This window comes from Silurus meridionalis, chromosome 5 (genome assembly GCF_014805685.1).
Source record: "Silurus meridionalis isolate SWU-2019-XX chromosome 5, ASM1480568v1, whole genome shotgun sequence".
NCBI classification, from domain to species: Eukaryota; Metazoa; Chordata; class Actinopteri; order Siluriformes; family Siluridae; genus Silurus; species Silurus meridionalis.
Window position 1 is genome coordinate 24,644,238 of NC_060888.1, and position 23,882 is coordinate 24,668,119.

A 23,882-nucleotide genomic window follows, 5' to 3' on the forward strand; every position below is an offset into this window, starting at 1 on the left:
TCGAAAGCATTGTCCACTGAGTATTGTTCACGTTTCATGTTTCTCGCTGGAAGGATGTGCAAAGCGATGATATGATGAATAGCCAGTTAAAAGTGAAAGAGAGAGGGGAAGAGTCCGAACTACAGGTTGGGGCTAATTTAGGGCCATACAAATGATGTGGATAGTGAACTTTAAACTGTGGTGACCTTTGACAGAGCTGGGCATGCAGGGATTATCTTCTCGTCTCTCAGTGAGAGGTAAGATGAGAAGGCTAAAGCGGAGGTGATTCACAACACAAGAGTGTCCTCCTCCATGCAGACAGATTTGGGGGCAAGAAAAAATATATAAGGTAGTTAACAATTGCTCAGTATCTTCAGCAATTGTTTAGACATGCTATCATGACCCTGATATGCACTCGTGTCTATTTGATCAAATTCATTTGAGGATTTTGTGCTGCAATTCTGAACAATTGTTGTATAAAAATTTCCTGAATACTATCTGGCGTTAATATTGTTTATGTCTCTGTAAGTCATTCAAATGTCACCTTAAAGTGAACAAACAAATTCTCTCTGAATGACTACTTAAATACCCGAAACTCTACATTTTTCTTCACAGCCGAGAAAAATGTCTTCAAAGCTCTCGACGTGAAACTAATCAGCATCTCCGCGAGCCCGACCTGTGTAGCCGGGCTCTGCTTCCTCGTTTGCAGTGAGTGTTATTCTAGTGTTAAATGAATGCTTAGGGTCCAGTGGAGCCCATAGGGGCCAGGCTAATTTGCTGTGGCAGTCAGGACACAGTGATGGAATGTGAATGTCAGCAAGCTCTTTATTTACACTCTATATAAAAGCGACTAGTAATTAACACCGGGGTCCCTCCCGCGCTCAAGTGTAATTGACTGTTTCGAAGGACCGCCACTTCATATTCCAGATTGTGTATTAAAATTACGCTTTCCATATTGCTTACTCCCTTTAAGGATAAGGGTCAGCACTGCTGGCACAGACACTCCAAACACATCAGATTTCTTTATGAGGACATTAACATTTTGACATATTAATAATGAGTAAGTGTATTAAGCCAGACCTGAGAGGGACCTTGAGCCATCCTCAGGAGGTGCGCATTGTCTTTCTGCAGTGTGATTTTATTTCTTCTATGGAGAATGGTTTTGTTAAGCTCTTTCACCTGCTTTAATTTAAAAAAAGAAAAAAAAACCTGATTTATCTAACAATAAAACAGAATGAAATGCGGGCATCAGCTTCGGTTCTGTGGAACATATGAGTAAAAAACAAACACACTAACACACACACACACACACACACACACACACACACACACACACACAATCCAAATAAAACCTAAAAAAAAAAAAATCAAATACAAATACTACAATGGCGCTTTTAGTTTCGCAGATATTCAGGTTGCCTGAGGAGCTCATTAACATCTGCTGATTGTTCTACAACATAAACTCTCTACTTGTCCAGCAGCAGCAACACATTTTGTCATCTGTATCGGCCTAACACATGTCCATATATTCTAAACAACCTTTTTATTGAGAACATTAACTTAATGAGAGAATAATTTGCATTTGCTAATTTGGGTTAATGTGCATTAATTGATTCCCGTTACTCAAATGTTTTAATTAACACAAGTTATAGTTGGCAGCAGTTTGTGCTCTGCAAATTAAAATGTCCTCAGAGGAAAAGACGGGCCATCCAGGGAGTAATTAGTGTTAATTGGCTTTAAAACTGTAATTAACATGCTTTATGTGGAGCATGGAGCGAGGATTAAAATGCGTTTGAGTTAAACAGGCTTCATATAAAAAAAAATAATAATAATAATAAACACAATTTAAACAATTATACAATCTGCTTGAAATTTTATCGTTTTAAAACGTATAACAAAAGTCTCAAACACTTCACTTAAATGCAAAATAAATAAAAGAAAACCCCTCGAACTCTACCGCAACTCTAATGCCAATATAATATAGATAACTGATTTTAAAGCCTTTTAAAGCTCCAACTCATCCACCCTACGTCTTTTTTGCGGCCTGAAACTTTCAGAAGAGAGGAACTGTTCAATCTTGGCGATCTGGGCCCTGATGTCACACTTCTGATGGTCCTCATTCTCAAGAAGCGTGGGCGTTCTTTCCTCGCACACGGGCCGAGACACTTTTCCCAAGCTGTGCCGCCTGGGAGGGGGAGTAACAGTGCAGTTCTGTCTCAGCCCATTACCCCTAGAGCATGCCGCTGTACTGCCCGGCTGAGCTGAACCGAACAAGATGGGAAATCTGCTCTCCTGTATAGAGAAACAAAAACAGATATAAAAGTGTAATACACCGAATTTATATAATTCTGGTCTGAGAATTAATTTAGATATAACACGCTCCTGCACTTTTTCATTTTAGCGTTATAGACGCTTTTTTTTTTAATTCTGATGCTCGGTTTACTGTATTATGCTATAGATATGATATACTGCCAGTCCTGACAAAACATAATTATACTGGATTTTTTTCCTGCTCTTTCAAAATGACTTGACATGAACAATCACTGATAAAACTGGCAAAAGCCCACCCTTTGTAATACCAAGGATAAAGAGCATTCATGTTACCCTCTCTAGACAGTATAGCACCTGGCTCTAATAAAGTATGAGACAGTAAGTACTGGAGGTAGAGAGAAGTAGTCAGGCTGTAATTCAGCAGCAAATTTATAGTAAAAACACAAATATAATAAACGCTTGAATGACCTTCAACGGTAAAACGGCTTTAAAACCCGCAGTAAAAGTTCAACGCCGAGGCAGAAACTTGAAAAGCAGCTTAAGAAAGTCATATATTTCAATCATGCATATCCATAATATCTCTCTTGCTCTTTTCCCCTCTCTTAAGTGCAAGGCTTTTGGTCTAAAATTATAATAATAAAAAAAGAAAAATGCATGGTGCGATTCTAAAAAAAGAAAAGAAAGTTGTCTTCACAGTAGACAGACTACTTCAGAGAAGATGATACAGATAGATTTTCTAAAACGTAAGATACAGACGGATTCGATGTCATGAACTCTCTGGTTTGCTCCACGCAGCATCTCCTTTCAGACACATTACTGATTTATAGTCCATGACTTTTCTGTTGTTTCCAATCAACCTTTTAGTAAGTATAATATTTTTGTCCCAGGATAGTTTCTGGATGGTTAATCTACAGTATAATCTATGAATCACTTCTGTTACGACAATATACAAATATTCATCAAGGTTTGGGTTTGACACCATGATCGATTGATAAACTGTTTGGGATAGTTGCTTTGCTTCCACAAAGAACCTGGCTCATCAAATGATCTAATATGAATTCATATATGTGGTGTATGCCACTTCCTGTTTTTGTATAAAAGTTAAATAAGAAAAGTCTGACCCGTTTTGTCCCTTGTGTAGCAGTACAAATCAAGGCATGTAGAAGCGTACGTTTTGGGACTGTCTTCAAGTAAAGTCTTTCTGGTTCTCTGTTTGAAATGCATTAGGAGTGGAGTTTTGGAGATCTAGACACAGATCTAAAGGGACCCACTGCCTTTTTTCTTTGCGTGATGATTTTGCTTTGGAACTGTTTGTCAAAGGAAGATTTTGTCAGCTGCTCCTACTGCTGCTAAAAATCTTATCTTGAAAGTTTTATAGAATTCCATTCATTCCTTTATATTTGTATAACGCTTTTTTACAATGGACACTGTCTCAAAGCAGCTTGACACATGTCCAAGTTTACTGCTTATAAGCTTGTTCCATATAATTGTTTATCCATGATGAGCAAGCCAATGGCAACAGCAGCAAGGAAAAACTTCCTGAGATGGTATGAGGAACTCATACTGTCCATACTACAGTCCATTAGCCCCAACACACCAGTGTTCAGAGATGAAAGTCCATATTGTATTTAACATGAAGCTATAAATTAGTTCTTATAGAGAACCTCGAAACTAGTGGGAGTGGGAGTACGAAACTTCACTTTGCTCATCCATGTGGTGCTTAAGCCGATGCTATGCTTCACGGCACCGAAAGCACCCGATGTCTCAGGCAAATTTTGCCCGTCACGAACCGCTGATCTGCTCTGAAGATTGGACTACAGAGGAGAGCTTTAATCCAAATAAAATAATAAATAATTCAGACAAAACCTGATTAACGTTTAGTATCCATGATGGTCATAATGGAGCCAGGATCTATCCCACCAAAAAAGTGAGAGACCAAAAGTCAGTCGTTTACATGGCACCAATCTTGCTTAAGCAACCCATCTAATATCATGTATGCGTAACAATGAAGCAGGAGAAAACCCATGGTGAGAACATGCAAAACTCTCAATAAACTCTCAATATAACTGCAATAACCTGAGATCATGATCTACCATCACACTACCCTCTTAGTCCAGTCCAATCATCTATTTACACTCCTACACAATAACAACCGCTGACATGTTAAAGCTGTGTAAACAAAAACAATACCATCAAGTATCAGTCATTTCTTCCTCAAACCCTGGTTACGCAATCGTTCCGCCTAATAAGAGAGCAAATCCGGTCAGAATTCCAACAGTGGTTGGACATTACACCCAACTGACTGGGTGTTTCAGCTGCTCCCAGTGTTCACACCTGTTGAACCATCTGTTGCCACACAACAGCAAATTCGCCACTATGGCAATAGATGGGAGTTTGTTCCTGATGGGTTTTTCCATCCTCTCCAAAAGCATGTGACACAATCTTTACCAACATGTACAGTTTATAGTCCAAAAGTATGGATAGAATCATCTACGTCACCTTCTGTCATATATGATGAGTCTTGCTCTTTTAGTATGTACCACAGATTACAGATCTTGGGCTGTATATACTTACTTGTACTTGTTTTTACTTAAATGTAAATGTAAAGAAAAGAAAAAAAACACACCCACACATACATGGAGATGTCCATTGTACATTACATGCAAGTACATTATGAAGTGTATGTGTATGTATGTATGTATGTATATATGTATATAACATTCAAATATAATTGCATGTTATTTACCATAGGCATCTCCTCTAAGCATGTTAGAGAAACTTACCTTTTCAGCTGAGATTTCAGAAAATGTCTCTTTTATCGCATTCCATTCCCTGTAGTGATCGTTTTTTCGATTAGAACATGTGTATGAAACATTTGCCTTGTCAAAAGGTTCACCTAAAAAACATGAAGCACATTACTATTCACACATCCTGAAAATAAATCAGTTCGAATGACTTATTCTTATACAACCTACCTCTGTTTCTTAGTGTGGACTTTGGAAATACAGGCGTACTCATTGATCTGAGAAGGTCCTGAAAACCAGGGGGCAACTCGGATTTCTGATCAGAATGTAACGCTCTTGAAGGTGCTGAGGATTTGTTTGGTTGCACCATTGTCACACTTTGTGAGCCACACAACTGCTCTTTCGTGAACGATTCTTTAATAGGCACGTCCAACTCAAGAGATGATTCAAAATGTTTGCTTTCTTCCTTGAGATCTGGATTTATTCCAGTAATTTGCTCTTTTGCATTATTTGGCTGTTCGCTTTGTTTTGTATCGTTGAACACAGAATCGTCCTGGGGGTTTGAGATCTGGGGATCTGGAGATGTTTTCCCATTTTGCTCATTGCTCTGTGCAGATAAAGCAGAAGTACAGATATCATCTGTTTTATTTCCATCTTGAGCTGTGCTTTGAGAGGACGATTCAGCAGTGTGGGAAATAGCATTCAACTCTGCTTCTGGGATACATTTTGCCTTAATGACTCTGATATGGTTTATATCTTCCAAAGTGTCCTGTTGTTCAAGGCTTCCTGGTAGTTCTTGTAGTTCACTAAAAAGTGTGTCAGAAATTGAGGCAGCACAGGGTACTAAAGAGACGCCTTCATTAGAAGAGTCAGTCTCCTGAGGAATGATTTGCTGTTGAACTGAATAAGCGACACCTAATTGTTCATACTTTCTAGGACTAGGACTCTTATTATGTGCATATGTTGGTCCTATATCTTGTTCACCATTAATGACTGGATCCTCTACACAAGGAATGATATCACTATTTGGTGGGGCACATGGAGCCTTATTTATCTCAGGTGCTGCAGTCTGAAGCTCAACTCCTATCAAGGCAACGTTGTGAGATGTCTCGGGTGTGTGTTTATCTGGTGTCTGGTGCTCTTGTGTTTTATAGACACACAGACTCTTCTCTGCTGGCGTAACCCTGGGTTCAGACACCAACGGGTCACTCGTCACACCATAAACAGACCTGGTTTGGGGTTCTGATAGCTTAGAGAGACAGCTTTCTGTGTAACTTTGCACTGGAGGGTTACCATTATCATCCACGCAGCGCACCGGTGCGCTTTCACTGACACTAGCGTCTTGTTTGACAGCTGGATCTATCTGCTGATTTGTCACATTAGTTCCACTCACTCTCTCACTTGTCTCTGATTGATCTGGAGCCAAAGCATTAACGCCTTCTAAAGGTGGAAGCGCCAGGGTCGTTCGATCCATCTGTGAACGAACGTTAAGCTCATCGTTTTCTCTGCCGGTTGCTGCTTCTTTGCACTCGGCAGTCCTTTCATCTGCACGAGGAAATTAAATTCATGCATCATTACGGATCGCAAAATAAGAAGTGCAGGTAAGCTTTCTTGATAAAAGATATTCTGTCAACCCAGAAACCCAACTCCCCACCACATCACATCATTCTGTGCAAAAATATTAGTTTTAACGGCGCCCGGCTTGGCTGGAGAACAGAAGCTTGCATTCCTCTCACCTGGAATGTCTTCGTCTTCTTTGCAATGTCTCATTTGCTCACAGTTATTTTGAGAACCGGCTTGATGGGATTCTCTATCTAAAGACGTATCTTTGTCCAGATCCAAATAACAGTTTAAGCTGGTAGAAGAGCGTGTCTGGATGTCAAAATCGCCCATAGAGCCATCCTGAAAAAAATGTAATCAACAGTCTATATTATATTGAGACTGTACAAGTTAAAGTCATACTCCCCAGTTACACAAGCAAAATAAAGCAAAGTTAATTTGACTTATCTCACATTGGCAACTTGCCAACAATGATCATTTTCTGAGGTAAACGACACACCTTTCTTTGTACATATAATGTTGTAAAACGTCTAGACAAAGCTAGTTCCTGTTATTGCTTACGTCATAGCAAAATATTAAAAAAAATTCCCTCATCAGAATTGCTTTAAGTTCAAGAGGCAAAATAAATGTCACGTAAGCAAGAAAATCATCCTGAAAGTCTCTGTCCTAAAGACTCTCCAATTCTGAAAAAAAAAAATAATAAAAAACGTACAAAGCACTACTGAAAACGTTATTTTTTTTCCCCCTTTGATAAACAACAACTTTTAGATGTCTATTATGAAGATAAGATTAGATTAGATTAGATAAGGAAGCTTCCGCCCTACAGGCTCTCCTAAATCAGATGTTACTACAGAAACAAGAGCATTAATACAGTATAAATCTCTGGTTTCGAATGACACTATTGTCATAACCGCTAATAAAAAACGTGAATCATGAACCCTTTGACCGTTCACTATACAAGTAAATCGTTCTACAAAATGACAGCTTTTGTGTTCAGCATTAATATATAAACGTATGAGTAACTGTTTTAACATCGGTACTTGAAGAACCATAAATATTCAAAAAACTACGAATGTGTTTGATAAATCACATTCCTACCTCTAAGCTGTAAATGTGTCCTGCTTGATGCGTCATACAAAAAGACAGTCGCTGGTGTTTCTCATGGAGATGATCGTATGCCTTTTTAACAGCTTTCAGCTCTTCCTGATTTGCCTGCACCTTTCCATGCATTGCCTGCTTCTATTTGATAACATTACAAAATCAAAACCCATCATTCTTTTCCGGTATTTTGTCTCAGGCTAAAATGGATCCCTTTTTATTCATCGAAATCAATGTTTTAATCAGAATCTATCCTTTTTAAAGCATTTTTGCAGAACTACCTCTTTTTCCAAAGTGATTTTGGAATGTTTGTAGTCATTGATCAAGTGCACAAGTCTGTCCTCTTTTTTTTTACTCCTCTCTCGGACCATTTCATGTTCTCGTTTAAGGACCTGCAATGAAATTAATCGCCCGGAAAATCTTTAATGCAATAGTAAATTTTTATGCGTTTATTCAACCCGGATCGAGGGTTCTAAACAGACAGGCATGCTCATACAAATCAGCGGGGTTTTGTCACGTTAATAATGGTTTTAATCAATGAATAAATATGGGAATTAAACGGAGGCATGGAGTCTATAAAACAGCAGAGGTCTGTAAATGGACAATAAACATGCTTACCATTATTGAGTTGCAAGTCGTACTTCCTGAATGTGATTAACGGCACGCTCGCTCGTGTTTATGAGGCATCATTTATTTTTTTATCTTGGCTTCATTCGAACCGTAACCATTTTAAACAAAAACAACAATTTTTTTTTTTAATATACATTTAGGAAATGGACAGAATATTTTTAAATGAAGATCAATTGGTTTCCATTTGTAGTATTTAGTAGTTATTCTATTCAACTCAAGTCAAGAAGCTTTTATTGTCATTTCAACCATATATAGCTGACGCAGTACACAGTGAAATGAGACGACGTTCCTCCTGAACCCTGGTGCTACATACAACAACCTAGAGAGACATCACCCAACATAGAGCTACATAACAGAACACAGAGCTAGAGGACAAAATTGAGTGTCCTCGCCACATTAAGTGCATCGTGTACAACCGAGTGCAAACACTCAAAGACAGTGCAAGCAGACAATACAGGAACAGTGTGGGACAAATACACAAAACACAAAATATCAACCAGTAAACACTGTATATGTTACACAGTACAATGTGCAAAAACAGCATGTGAACAGTGTGATATGATTATAATATAATATGGGTGGTGTTTTTAAATGAGTATTGAGTGTCTGTTTGGTTGTAACAATTTTCTTAGCCTTTTTAGGAAGTAGAGGCGCTGCTGGGGTTTCTTGATGATGAAACTGGTGTTGAGTGACCAGTTGAGGTTCTCCACCAGATGAACACCAAGGAATTTGGTGCGCTTGACGATCTCCACCTAGGATTCATCGATGTTTAGTGGAGAATAGCTGCTCTGTGCTCTCCTAAAGTTAACAACCATCTCTTTGGAGACAGTTAATTAGCTGTTGTACCTCCTCTCTGTATGTTGACTTGCCGTTCCTGCTGATGAGACCCACCACGTTCGTGTCATCGGCGAACTTGATAATAAGGTATGTGCTGTACATTGCTACACAGTCGTGAGTCAGCAGAGTGAGCAGCAGTGGGCTGAGCATACAGCCCTGAGGGGTCCCATTTCTCAGTGTGGTGGTGCTGGAGATGTGGTTTCCAATTCGGACTGACTGAGGTCTTCCAGTCTGAGGAATTCATTTGCAGAGGGAGGTGTTCAGTCCCAGTAAGCTTAGCTTCTCAATCAGAAGCTGAACTGAAGTCTATGAACAAATGTGTCCATATTGTCCATGTGGGTGAGGGCCAGATGAAGGGTTGTGGCGAAGGCATCGTCCATGGAACAGTTCGGATGATACACAAACTGCATGGGGTCCAGTAAGGGTGGTAGCTGGGTCTTGATGTGCCTCATAACCAGCCTTTTAAAAGCACTTCAATTATAATGGGTGTGAGTGCAAAGAGACCACAGTCACTGAGGCAGAAGACAGTAGACTTCTTTGGCATGGGGACAATGGTCGTTGTCTTGAGGCAAAATGTTTATTTGTTGTACACAACGCTGTTGTTGGGGTTTTTTTCACAAACCGGCCCACAATTATATACGATATATACATCTTTCCTGTAGAGAGGAGGCAAATGGGGACTAAATGTAAAATAAAAATGTTCAAAAAGCGCATACCAATTTTAAAACTTTTGTCCATATAATGCATATAAATCACTGGACTGCCTTTGTAATAATTGCCACCCTATGTTCTTTACCTGTTCTTTAACCAAATGTACCAATAATTCTGCAGATGACAGTTTGCAGGAATGCAAACAATTCGTAAGTTATTCTGTCAAATTAACTTAGAATAATGTAATACTGCCACAGACGGCATATACATAATCAGCAGTGCTACAGTATGGGATTGTATCAGATAAAAGTGAAATCACACGGAATTAGTATAGATTTCATCATAAAATACAATTTTATTTTGTTTACTTACCCATTCATGAAATTTTGTCTGACATTTTGGCTAAAATGTTTGTGTTTTGTAGAACACCCATATAAGAATAAAATAATTTATATATCACTTGAGGTCATTTCACTTGAAAGTTTTGGAACGGTGTGTTATGATAGACATAGATGTTACCAGACTTGAAGGAGAATGTATACATTTGAAAACAGCAAAATTAGGAAATTGTAGATAACAGCTAGCGAAATAAGCCACTCGCTCACTTACACTCACAAGGTGGATGATTACAAAGTGATGTTACATTACAGACTAACCTGGTACTCCTCTGTGTGTATGAGGAGCTGCTGCTCAAGTCGACTCACAGCCTGCGTCTGAGTCTGCAGCAGCCACTGGGCATGCTGGAGGGAGTTCATAAGCTCCTGACACACACACACACACACACACACACACACACACACACACACACACACACACACACACACACACAGCCTACTGAGTGAGATGTATTACCGGCTTAAGACCAGGATTACTGTGAAATGTTATAATGGCATTTTTTAGCAGAATAAAATACTGCAACCTATAAGAGTAAAACAAATTGTATTTTCTTTTTTTTTTTGCCAGGACTTAAATGCTGATTTTTTTTCTATACCTTTGAAATGTTGCACCTGAAAAAACAGTAGCCAACACTTCAGCGCTAATAAACCTACCTGCTTCTCTGCTCTTTCTGCTGCCATTTCATTTTGGAGCCTTTTATTCAGTTCAATTTCCTACAAACAAACAAGTGGCCCAGCTCAGCAGTGATTCCCACATCTTTCTTTCTCACTGTATATATGTTGGTAATTTTAGGCAATTCTTCATTTAAAAACAAAACAAACCACAGTCAGCCTTTGTTGAAGCTCCTGCAATTGTTGGTCTTTGAGCAGGTAAGAACAACCTTCTTCTCCAGATCTGCTGACAGACACAACTTTGCATTTCACCAGCTCACTGTTAAGCCTCTCCGCCTCCTAAATTCGTAGAAAAGAAATTCGTTCTAGAAACAAACTAGCAAAACGAAATATTTACCATTTTAAATAAGCATTACCTTTTTCAGGACAGCAATTTTAGATTCTTGTTTTTTGTTGATGGATACAAGTTTCTTGTTAATCCTCATTCCTTCTTCGACTTGTAATTTGTAAAAAAAAAAATAAACAAAACCGAAAGATGTCAGATGGCATTCAGTAGCATTTTTTTCGACTGCACTAATGAGAAACCTACTGACACAAACCATACAGTGTGTACAGGAGAAATCTTACACAAACTAATGGTTCCCTTAAAAACCATGACTGCTTTACATAAATACTGATACTGCTGTTTGGAACAAGCAGATAATAATGTTTATTGTACCATCCACTCAACATAAACTCTTATTTAAACATTCGGACATGAACAGTTGTCTGTAATATGCAGAATCTCACTATATCCAGTGCAGACTTTTTATAAAATAACCAGTCTAATCTAAGATGTAGTCTCTTCAATAAAATAAGCAGACAAGAATTTCAGCCTGGAGATTTACTGTTGCAGAATGCAAGCCAATTAAATGGAATTCAAGATATAAACATTATATCTTATAAAATGCACCTATAAAACTCTAGGCTAGAGAGCTAACATTTTTTTCAAAAGAAAATAACTTGACTAGAACTAGAAAACGCTCAGTTCCAGGGAAAAAAAAAAAATGCTCCCCCATCCTACATTCACTCATTTGTTTTATTCTATAATATAGGATTCAAATTAAGTCTCTAGTTGCTTTAGAAACCTACACAACAATAGAAATATGACCAGAAAATGTGTTGAAATATAAAAATGTAGAAAAAAAAAACTAGTGGGAAAATTACTCAATGCATCCAATTGAGGCATTAAATAAAACATTTGTTTGGAGTAACATTTTGAGTTGGGTCGCATTCAGGCAGCATTCGAATCTACTGCTATTCCATAGAATCTAGCCTACCATTCTGCTCCAGTTTCTCATGGCCCTGTCTGACCACAGCAAACTGTTTGGATACCATCCTGAAGCGCTTCTCCACCTCTCCCAGCTGATTTAGATGGCTGTCCTTCACCTGCGTCTGCAGCTGCACTTTCTGCTCCTGGAAAGATTTTGCACGATAACGCCCCCTTTTGGTGAAATTCCTCCACCATTTCACAAACATAACCTCAGCTTAAAAGCATCCCAGATAGAGGCCGGGATCTTTCTCGTCTGTCTTTATTTCAAAAAGGGATTTATAAAGGATCTTAATCATTGAGGGCCATGCTTGGGGATTTTTCTTTTTTTTTTCTTCCAGGGGCAGAAGACCTTGAAGACTTTGTTTAACATCTTGGCTGAGGATATGTTCTCCCTGCCAGATTAGGTTTTCATTTTTACACATGCCTGAGGGACTTTTATGAAACTCCCCCCTCTCTCTTTCTGTCGTTACTTTCTGATTGTCTGTATCAAACAGATTTTCTCTCTGTCACTTGAAAGGTTAAACAGAGCGAAGCTCCGATATAAAATATTTTAATGGTGGTATTTTCTCTGCTGCACTGGCAGCTCAAGTGTCACACACACTCCCTATCCGTTACTTGTGATGAGTCACTCTCTCCTCCCCAGAACCTCCTCTTTAATTTCTCCCTCTCCCACTCGCCTCCGTCGGCAATTTATATAATTGTAAACTCTTACCAGCTCGCTTAATTTCTTCTCCAAACTGTACTTGAACAACTGTAAAACAGTAGTAAAATAAAAAAAAAGTTTGTTAAGAGGATTTTTATGTGCCTTCTGACATCTCAATCAACTTAAACATTCACACAAAAACAAGCAACTGAGGAGAATGACAAAACCGATCTGAACTAACAGGAAGTCTATGGCAACTCGAATAAGTGGTCTTTACAACCGTGGTGAGCAGAAAAGCAGTTCAGAAAATGCGACGCAATAAAGCTTCAGGTAGATGAGCAGCAGCAAAGCAAAACCACACCAGGATCCAAATTCGTCGGATAAGAACGAAAAAAAATCTAAGTTTATTTACATTTTCCGCATTTGGCAGCCGCCTGTATACACAGTGATCATCTCATTCGTACAACTGAGCAGTTGAGTGGCAGCTTAGTGGTGGTAGGACTTGAATATCTTCTATCGAGCATATCAAGGACACAGACTCACCCAAACTAACCAACTGGAGCCTTGGGGGAGGGGGCAAGCAAACAAACAAACAAACAAACAAACAGGATCTTTTCTTCACCAGCACCATCACCAACTGAGAGAAAAATCCTTTGGAAGAACATGTTCATTGATCCAGTACAGTTTCTTAAGCACTGCTAACACCTTAGTCGGTATTTAACAAACATCATTATCGCTCCATCAGATGCTTATAAAGAGATTGTGCTGAGAATTAGACGTCTGTATCCATCGCAAACACTCATTTGTCTGACAACCAGCAAACAGACCTACACAGACCCCCATTCGAAAAGGTCAGCCAGGAGATGAATTTTCCCAATGATGGTTTCCCCAATAAAGACATTTTTGCTGTAGGAAACAACGTGTGTTGCTGCACACACACACACACACACACACACACACACGCACACACGCACCCACACACACACACACACACACACACACACGTACCTGCAGCAACTTTAACTCTTCCTTCAGGCTGGTGATCTCTTTGTCCTTTAACTCAGCACAGAGTTGGTGTTTCCCCTTTCGAATTCATTAGCATATCATTAGTCACATTTACAAATAACAGAATACTAATATGCATATTAGCACAGACATTAGAAAACACAAACAAAATGTTACCTTCTCTCCCTCTACGACTCGGATCTGAGCCTGAAACTTAAAGTTGTATTAAGTATTTAGTACATTATTAACGATAACTAGCGCATCCCAATGTTTTGTGCGGTGTAAACTTTATATCTGCCGATACTTTCGAATAAAGAAATAAATATAGACCTGTTTTTTAACGGCAGCGAGCGATTCTGAATGTTCATTCGTCATCTTGTTGATCTGATTTTGCAAAGACTCCTAAAAAAAATTTGCAAAACATTAGAAATCATACAAATAACTATATATATATATATATATATATATATATATATATATATATATATATATATATATATATATATATATATATATATATATATATTCCTGAAAACACACCTTCTGCCACTCTAGTTCTTGCTTCTCCAGGACAAGTTTGCAGATCTGCGCCTCGTGACGGGTTTCAGCATCCTGGATGAAAATTGTTCACGCTCAGTTTAAATCCCTTTTGCGACTCGATTATATGCCGATATTTACAGTCGATTTTGAGCTACAAACAAACTCGTATTTAAAAAAGAAAGAAAGAAAGAAAAAAAGAAAGAAAGAAACAAGATATACACAAATCACATTTTAATGGCTTGCGCGGCATGTTCGGGAAACCAGCGGTGCATTAAAGAGTAGATATTAGCACAAAGACTTCCTCATCCTCCTACAGGAAAGGTAAAAGTCAGCGGCTTTCTACATGGTCACTTTTTATACGTACGTAGGAGTTTATTTATATGTTCCTATTAAAGTGTGTTACAGACATAGCACATACTTGGAAATGCACACAAGGTAAACAATAAATTCGCTAGAGATTTTAACCAGGGTAAGAAAAAAAAAAAAAAAAACATTAAATTTGGTAATTGGAATAAGGAAAGAGAAGAGGAGAAGAGCTGATTTATAAGCTGAAACGATATCAAAGGGATTATAAAACTAAATACTACAAACCAAGTAATAAAAAAACAAAAAGTACAAAATTCTTAGGACAATTCGAAAAACAAATTTGTTTAAACTTAGATAAACTCCTGCCATATTGTTCATCCCATAGTCTAAACGGTCCAAGCTGAATTTTCACTCATATTTGTGCTAAAAAAAAGTACTTAACGTACATTAGAAGATGCACGATGTTATACAGCTGAGTAAGATGAACCTGACAGCCGTCCTCTGCCTCAACCTTCAGCCCAATAAACCAGGGAACTACAAAGTGTTAGTTTAATGGCATGCCTGAGGAGCGGACTGATTTAATGCCTTTGTTCCCCAACAGCAGGATAATAACAATAAAAAGAAGAACGATCCAATGCTTAGTTTTGGTCCTACAACCTTTACGTGTACAGTGTCAGCGTTTAAGTGCTTGCTTGAGGGAAACAGTTTTACAAGCACGAAGACATGAAGGTAGCAGGTCCTGCTTGCATGACCCCGTGCTGATGTAAATGCACTGATGTACAAATGGACGAAAGCGTGTTTGCCATCGTCCTCGTTCAAAAACCCATAACACCCCCACGAAACAAAATTACATCTTTCTAGTCTATCCGGATGGAACCGAAAAGAGCTGTTATATAACTATTACTATAATTGAAGACCACTGTCGGAATTCCAAGTTTAAATATGAGGACATTTATGGCATTGCACAGGAATGTAAAAGTCATAAAAAAAATTACAAAAAATAAAAAACTTCTGTAATATTTTAGTGGAGAAAAAACAGGGCTTTATAGTATCCATGCACTGAGTCTCTACAAGGAACTAATGTCCAAATACCAATTTCATTGATAATGATTTAAAAGAAAAGAACATACTGTAAGGACTGGTGGTCCATACCCTGTAAATATGCAATTCCTCCACTGCTTCGAGGAGACTTGTTTTAAATTCAAGAAGCTGTACTGAAATGATTCCAATGTCCGATTCGGGAACATCTGACGACTTCAGTTCATAATTATCATGTTCAGTCTAAATTAAAGAAATATTTTATTTTTTAAAAAAGGACATTACAATTTCAAAAATTATGCCAATTTTGTGTATATAATAGTTACTTTTCTTTACCCACCACAGACCCAAGATGATGTGTCTCATTGCCAGAGCTGAACTCCATTGGATGCTGAAGATATCACCTGCGAGATCATTGTGCAAAAAAAAAAAAAGACAGAAATCAGTTCAATCGTTCAAACGTGTGCATTGAGCAGCCCTGGCACCGATTTGGATGAACAGCTCTAACCCATCAAGGTAAAAATGATGCCAGGGCAAGATCGTAATAGGGGTGAGAGCTATAAAACCGAGTGGACAGATTGCAATGTCATTGGTGTGGAATTATACAAGTTATTTAATCTGACCTGTGGTTGGTCCCCTGTACCCTCACCATTCCTGTATTGGAAAGTGGGAGGTCTTCACTTTGCCTGACGCTTTAATAGAAGAGATGCTTTTGTCCATTTAGCTGGAGCCGTTATCAATCATGTGCGGGAATGAAATGATCCCGTTAGAATTTGCTACTATCACAAATGACCTGGGGGGGCGATGTCTTTATTTGCTTCTTCACTGATTCACTTCAGCAGATATTAAACAATTTTATAAGCCATGAAAGGCAAAATTAAAAGGACACCATCCATAAAATGGGATAATTCCCCTGCCTACAGGATGATGGTCTGCATTACCTTTGGTGAACTATTTTATAACTGGGTGCAGCGACTGGCAGTGGTCATACTTTTGTATGTCCAGGTCAAATTGAGTGTGTGTGTGTATGGGGACACTGACTGCTCTGACATACGACTGCTACCTCAGAACCTCTCAGCACACCATCAACACCACATTACACTGCAAATACTTTACAACTGTGTGTGAATAAAACATCATTTGCCAATGTTCTACGTTTAGTAGATTATGCCAAGAACCAAAGAAGTTTAAAGAAAGATACAACTAAGCATTTTTATATGACTATATTATTAACAGTATAATATTGACACATTCAGTGCTCACCTGATTGTACATGAGACCTACATGATGCGTAATTTGTAGAATTGAGAGCGTCCTCGTGTCGTGCATATCGATATTGATAATTAACAGTCGCATCCTCTTACAGAAAACATTATCATATAAATAACTCCACACTTTTCCTTTGTTTAACAACACATTTAAATCTGTTTATTATGAGAATTAGATTAGATTAGATTAGGGAGCTTTCTGCCATATAGATGAATCCTGATTCACATGTTACTATAGAAACAAGAGCATTAATACAGTATAAATGTATGGTTTTGAATTACAATATTGTCCAACTACTACTGTGCGAACAGAGAATGTAAAAGACGTGTTTATAGGAATTTATTGGCTGAATGTCTCTGGCAGGAAATTGTAACAATCTCAGAGACTTACCTTAACTGCTTAGACCTTCTTCTGTGAAGCTTCACCTTTTCAAAATCCAACAAGCATCTGCAACACACATTGCAGAAAGAATTAACATCCATCGAGAAATAATAAGAAATATATAAGAAATAACAAGTAAGCATGTATGAGAGTCAGAAATAAAAACCCGACTCTAAAGAAATAAAGAGAAAGTAAACTAATTTTACATTGCTAATAGCACCATTTCAAGTCAGCCTTTTCTTTTAATCATTTGAAGGGTATTAAGTAGCTAATAAGTTAATACGTATAAAAGAAATAAACGTTTCAGTTTACAGACGCTCCCCACCTTACGAACGAGTGAATTTTTTTCGTAAGTTGTTACTTTGTACGTTATTGACTACGCAAATCTCCTAATGATGTAAGAGCTAAAAATACTATCAAATAAACAATAAAATAGACTCAAACAAATCGAATTACAATCGACGACTAGCTTGCGATGGCTCTCCTCCGCTTTGAATTTTTTCGACTACGAAGAAATTTCACTTTGAGAACAGATTTGTTCGTATCCGCGAAAGTTCGTAGAGTGAAAGTTCGTAAAGTGGGGAGCGTCTGTAGTCCAATATTTATTAAAAATCATTTACCTTCATCACCTTCACACATGTTCAAAAGCATCACCCAGAGTTTCTTAGCGGTATAACAGTGTTAAACCTTTGGTAGCTTTGAACTCACAACCTTCACACTGTATCAGATTAACTGTGATAATTATGCTAATGGATATTCATAAGATTTGATTGCCTGAAACAACTTTATACTTTCAAGTTTAATCTAATTTGATTGAAAAATATTTCAATCCCCCCCCCCCCCCCCCCCCCCCACACACACACACACACACACACACACACAAAACATCCCCTGTGTGATACTTAAAATCACTCCAAACCAGAGGATTATAAAGCTATGTGGTTTTTCTTTAGTGTGATCATGATTTACACGTCTCTTTTTTTCTTCTTCTTCACATACTTGCTTACTTCAGTTCATTGGTCATCAGCTGCCTGTCTCATTTTAATATACATTCATCTTCTTCATTATTAAGGTGTATAATTAGTTAATGCATAAAATAACTCAGAAATCCAAGGTTTATCAAGCTGAACTGATTAGTGTGTCATGTGCCAAAACGTCACACCACCCTTATAAAAAAAAAAAAAAAAAACTCCATGCCCCGTGTGAGGATCGAACTCACGACCTTCAGATTATGAGACTGACGCGCTACCTACTGCGCTAACAAGGCAGACAGGAACAAGCTGACGGTTTAGACTCACTGATAGACACATATTCGGTACATTTATTTCTAATCTAAATATAGAACTTAATATGGTATTTGGATCTTCAAATAAATGTTTGAGAAGCTTCACATCTCTACCTTCTGCAAAATACAGAACATATACAGAAGATAAAAATGATTAAGTAAATTATATATATATATATATATATATATATATATATATATATATATATATATATATATATATATATATATATAAAAATTTTAACATTAAAACATGGATGCATTGATGTCAATCTTCTGATGCCTTCATGACCTTTTGTATAAGACTAAGTGATCATCTGATCACTTTATACTTTAAAATTTTATCTATCTATCTATCTATCTATCTATCTATCTATCTATCTATCTATCTATCTATCTATCTATCTGTAAAATATATCCAAGTGTCATTTCTATAGTGCGTATATATATATATATATATATATATATATATATATATATATATATATATATATATATATATATATATATATATACACTATAGAAATGACACTTGGATATATTTTACAGTAGTCAATGTGCAGGTCGTACAGCAGTGCAGATTTACTGTCCTCTAAAAATAACTCAACATGCAGTCATTATTGTCTAAACATCTGGCAACAAAAGTAAGTACACCTTAAGTGATAACTGCTGTATGCCGTGTTCCAAACGTACACACTGCAAAAACTCAAGATGACATCTGCCTTGCTGAGGAAGATGATGGAGTGGCCAAGTATGTCTCCAGACCTAAACCCTATTGAGCACCTGTGGGGGATCCTCAAGCAGAAGGTGGTGAAGCGCCATGTGTCTAACATCCAGCAGCTCTGTGATGTTATTATGGACGAGTGGAAGAGGATCCCAGAAACAACCTGTGCAGCTCTGGTAAATTTCATGTCCAGGAGGATTAAGGCAGTGCTACATAACAATAGTGCTCATATAAAATAGACACTTTAGACGCAGTTTTGACATGTTCTCTGAGAGTGTACTCACATTTGTTGCCAGTTATTTAGACAATAATGACTGTATGTTGAGTTATTTATAGAGGACAGTAAATCTGTACTGCTGTACAAGCAGCACATTGACTACTGTAAAATATATCCAAGTTTCATTTCTATAGTTTTGTTCCTTGGCAACATATAATAAAAATGTTGCTGAAATCTAAGGGGTGCACTTACTTTTGAAAAATACTTTATCAACACATATCAAGTGTCAATTGGTGACTAATGATGTTGAAAACTTTCTCCATGAGCAAAGATTGGAGCCTGTGCCCCAAAAAACCGATCCGGGTATTTTTCCCCCCACATAAAAAACTCCATGCCCCGTGTGAGGATCGAACTCACGACCTTCAGATTATGAGACTGACGCGCTACCTACTGCGCTAACGAGGCGGTGTGCGGGAAGTCACGTATAAGGCCTCAAGAATGTAAAGCTCGCCTCTGATTGGCGAATTCAAATTTGAACAACTGAATTCGCGGCGATTTTCCGAAAAACAATTAATGGAGGATAAATGTGGTTTCTCAAAACAAACAACTTTGAATAACCGCAAACATTTACAACTAGCATTCATTAGCAAAAAAATAATCTTACATTACAATTACCTTATTAACGTTAACTAAATGCATATAATTATAATGTACATTTTAATATAAATATAAAAAAATAGTAATGATGTTTTGCAAGTATTAGCATTTTAGTTATAGAAATACTAGAAATAACTAGTTATGCTTAATAACTAGTAACTAGTAATACTACACACACACACACACACACACACACACACACACACACACACATATATATATATATATATATATATATATATATATATATATATATATATATATATATATATATTTGATTATGCGCGCGCGCCATATCCGCCATTTTGCCCGCGATAGTTAGCTTGACTAGCTAATTTGGTAATTAGCTAGCCTTTTCACAAACCGCACAGGATTTATACTCTTTAAAATTAGCACAAAGACTATCAATTACAAATATGTTTAATTCGACACCACATTTATTTGGTGAAACCGAGCGTTATAGTATTATTAGCCTTTTAATGTTACCTTATTGCTGAATTGTTCAACAGGAAATAGCCCTCAAGCGCGAGCGAGCGAGTTCAGGTTACTGTTAAATTCAACAGCCAATTAGATTGTAGTCTGAGTCCATACATTTACATATTTTATGTTTGAACCAATCAAATGCCACTGGCAGTAAGATTAAGGCTATGAATGGACTAGGATATGACAGAAAAAAATGTTCCTTTCTTTCTTTCTTTCTTTCTTTCTTTCTTTCTTTCTTTCTTTCTTTCTTTCTTTCTTTCTTTCTTTCTTTTACAGTGTCTTCTTTCTAGCTTTATCTATATATTATTTCTTTCTTTTATTCTTTCTTTCTTTCTTTCTTTCTTTCTTTCTTTTACAATGTCTTTTTCTAGCATCATCTATATCGCCTTTCTTTCTTTCTTTCTTTCTTTCTTTCTTTCTTTCTTTCTTTCTTTTTTCTTCCTTTCTTTCTTTCTTTCTTTCTTTCTTTCTTTCTTTCTTTCTTTCTTTTACAGTGTCTTCTTTCTAGCTTTATCTATATATTATTTCTTTCTTTTATTCTTTCTTTCTTTCTTTCTTTCTTTCTTTCTTTCTTTCTTTCTTTCTTTCTTTCTTTCTTTCTTTCTTTTACAGTGTCTTCTTTCTAGCTTTATCTATATATTATTTCTTTCTTTTATTCTTTCTTTCTTTCTTTCTTTCTTTCTATCTTTCTTTCTTTTTTTTCTTTGTTTCTTACAATATCTTCTTTCTAGCTTCATCTATATCTTCTTTCTTTCTTTCTTTCTTTCTTTCTTTCTTTCTTTCTTTCTTTCTTCTAAAATGTCTATTATATTTATCAAATAGACTTTATTATTATTATTATTATTATTATTATTATTATTATTATTATTATTATTATTAGTGATGTGCGAAAACCAACAACCTTGTTACTCTAAACCACATAAAAATTAATGTAATAGATACGATACTTTTATGCAATAACATTTCTAGACTGCTTGTTTTCAGTCATCCTTTTTGCTTGTTAGTTTTTTTTTCCTTTTTAAGTTTCTTTTTTTTTTTTTTTAGGTATGTTATTATGTAAAGCCAGGTTATGTGCTGAATAGGCCTCAGGATGGTTTTTCATTTTCTCAGCGTTTCTAAATATGGAGAAAAACAAAACCCAACACAAAACTCATACCTGATCAAAAATGTGAGCTTTGGTGACCCCTAACGGCTGTGTTCTTTACTGCATGTGGAATGGACACTTTACACTTTACATTTTCTTTCTGTTTATGTTTATAAAGATTTCAAATTTATGACTTGTTTAAATCATTCTTACTCCTATTTATAATCTAAGCACTAATAGACGTTAATCTTAAATTAAGAGAACTAAGAAAATAACCTAAAGCGTTACAAATCATGTTTACACAGAATCAGTGGCGAGCTTTCCATCACCTGGTCCAGGTCGAAAAGAATCTGTCAAAAATGATGATGATGATGATGATGATGAATTGTTATCACTATGCTCTTAAAATAAATGTAGATATTGTAAATTGCTTATATGATGATTTTCTGATGTGCCAATAATAAAATAATTGTTTCACTACAAAACTTTTTTGTATAATTTTTCGAGATCAAGCTCGGGTAGTGTAAGTTAGGCGAGCTTCTCCTGACTCTTTTCCTGTCAGTTTCTTATGGTATCCACTTTAAGTGATGAAAAGGAGTTAGAAAACCTAGCAGGAAAGCAGTACGGTGTTCAGGTATTTCTATGAAATATTATTTGACTTCATACTTTGTGAATATGTTCATGATCTCCCTTCAGTTCTCTGGATGTCCGAGCATGAGTACATTGGATGAGTGTTGTAGAGTATGGTATTGGAATAGATCAATGTGATCACTTTTTATCATTCAGGCTGGCACCATTTATTTAGACATCTTTTTTTAATCTTTTGTCAGTCCTTTAAATAGTTCAGCCAAAAACAGCTCAGCCATCAAAGCTGTTGAACCTGACTTGCTGGACCCAGTCTGATCATTTGGAACAGATGCCCAAACTAGGGCCTGCACAAAGTTGCCCCTTGGTGACCTTTGATTTGGTCACTGTGCTAGATATGAGAAGAGAGGGGGGAGAATGTCTCCCGTTCGAATTTAATGAATAAATATATTACAATATCATAAATGGGAAGAACCATGGCAACTTTAATTTAAATATAATGTTTGGTACAATGCAACATTTATTTTTTCGGCCCACAGCCCTCAATCAACTTGACGCTTCAGAGAAAAGAGTTGTAGTAGAACCATCCTGAATGTGACCTACCCCCCCTCTCCACAAATCACCACGAGCAGCTGCTATGGCCAGCTGGAAATTCGTCTGACCAGCTAAATCCAACCGAAAACCTCAAGCTCCTCCTAACACCATCCTGACCAGCAAAATCTCCATTCTAGTACACATCCTAATACATGAGCACCTTACACCTGTCAATCACTTCTCCTACTGTAGTGACCAAATGCAAAACAGTGTAGATCTTGGATATGCACAGGAATGAAACAAGGTTTATTTTGTCACTGGAATAATCGCTCTGAAGTGTCACATAACATTAAAAGAAGATTTCTTGCTTAAACAGAACCAACAAAAACCATAACTGGTCATACTGGTCAAATACATGAACCAGGACCATGGATCAGGATACATCAGTTCCTGGAGAGGATTTAACAAAATGAGAATGATTATTAATAGACGCAACATTATTCTATCGTTTTCTGTCAGCTGAGACTGGCATTCACTTATACATGCCATTCAGTGTCCATTTATAGAGATGACTAACTATAGATTCACAGGCTCTATGACCCAGTTAAAGTGCTAAACTGGAGAAGGAGAAGTCCAGACAGTCAGCCTGTCTCTACTCTCTAATCTAGTTTCCATGTCTTCAATCAATATGGGTTATGGAAATATTTAATTAGTTTATTGGAAATAAAAGCTTTCTTGTTTGTACACTTCATGGTAGTTTCTGAAGTAGATATTTTGAAGGGAACTCTCAGAAACATGGACTATGTATGTTTGGTGATCATGTCATGAGCTATAGTAAATCCTTAAATCCACAAATAAATCCAGACAGTTCCATTTGCAGTATATACAATGACAGTCTTAATGTACCCTCTGTGTACAGGCCAATTGTTTTTATGTCCCAAACATCCGCCATCCTTATCCTTGAATGCCCAGGTTCTCTTTCAATAATGTTGGCGAAGCTCATCATCATAATTTTTCTAAAAGTAATTCACGTATGGCCGCT

General features: G+C 37.0%; 1 protein-coding gene and 2 non-coding genes across 10 annotated transcripts; all 3 read right to left on the reverse strand.

Annotated features, from left to right (window-relative positions):
* Positions 1-786: 786 nt before the first annotated feature.
* On the reverse strand, positions 787-20,706 carry LOC124386625 (putative protein tag-278). Of its 8 annotated transcripts, none has more exons than XM_046850593.1 (20): positions 20,641-20,706; positions 17,281-17,337; positions 15,962-16,025; positions 15,736-15,864; positions 14,278-14,349; positions 14,068-14,139; positions 13,915-13,944; positions 13,741-13,815; positions 12,802-12,840; positions 12,097-12,232; positions 11,194-11,273; positions 10,988-11,116; positions 10,820-10,879; positions 10,427-10,531; positions 7,934-8,044; positions 7,653-7,793; positions 6,731-6,896; positions 5,226-6,539; positions 5,034-5,146; positions 787-2,271 (listed from the first exon to the last, which is right to left on the reverse strand). In XM_046850593.1, exons 3-20 carry the CDS (start codon positions 16,004-16,006, stop codon positions 1,984-1,986), a joined length of 3,105 nt encoding a protein of 1,034 aa, XP_046706549.1. In that variant the 5' UTR covers positions 16,007-16,025; positions 17,281-17,337; positions 20,641-20,706; the 3' UTR covers positions 787-1,983. The 8 variants fall into 8 exon arrangements, with proteins under 8 accessions (XP_046706549.1, XP_046706547.1, XP_046706550.1 ...); XM_046850591.1 differs by having other exon boundaries at positions 13,915-13,950; XM_046850594.1 differs by having other exon boundaries at positions 13,915-13,950; positions 15,958-16,025.
* On the reverse strand, positions 18,466-18,538 carry trnam-cau. Its single transcript has one exon. It is a non-coding gene; the product is annotated as a tRNA-Met (tRNA).
* Positions 19,890-19,962, reverse strand: trnam-cau. Its single transcript has one exon. It is a non-coding gene; the product is annotated as a tRNA-Met (tRNA).
* Positions 20,707-23,882: the final 3,176 nt, after the last annotated feature.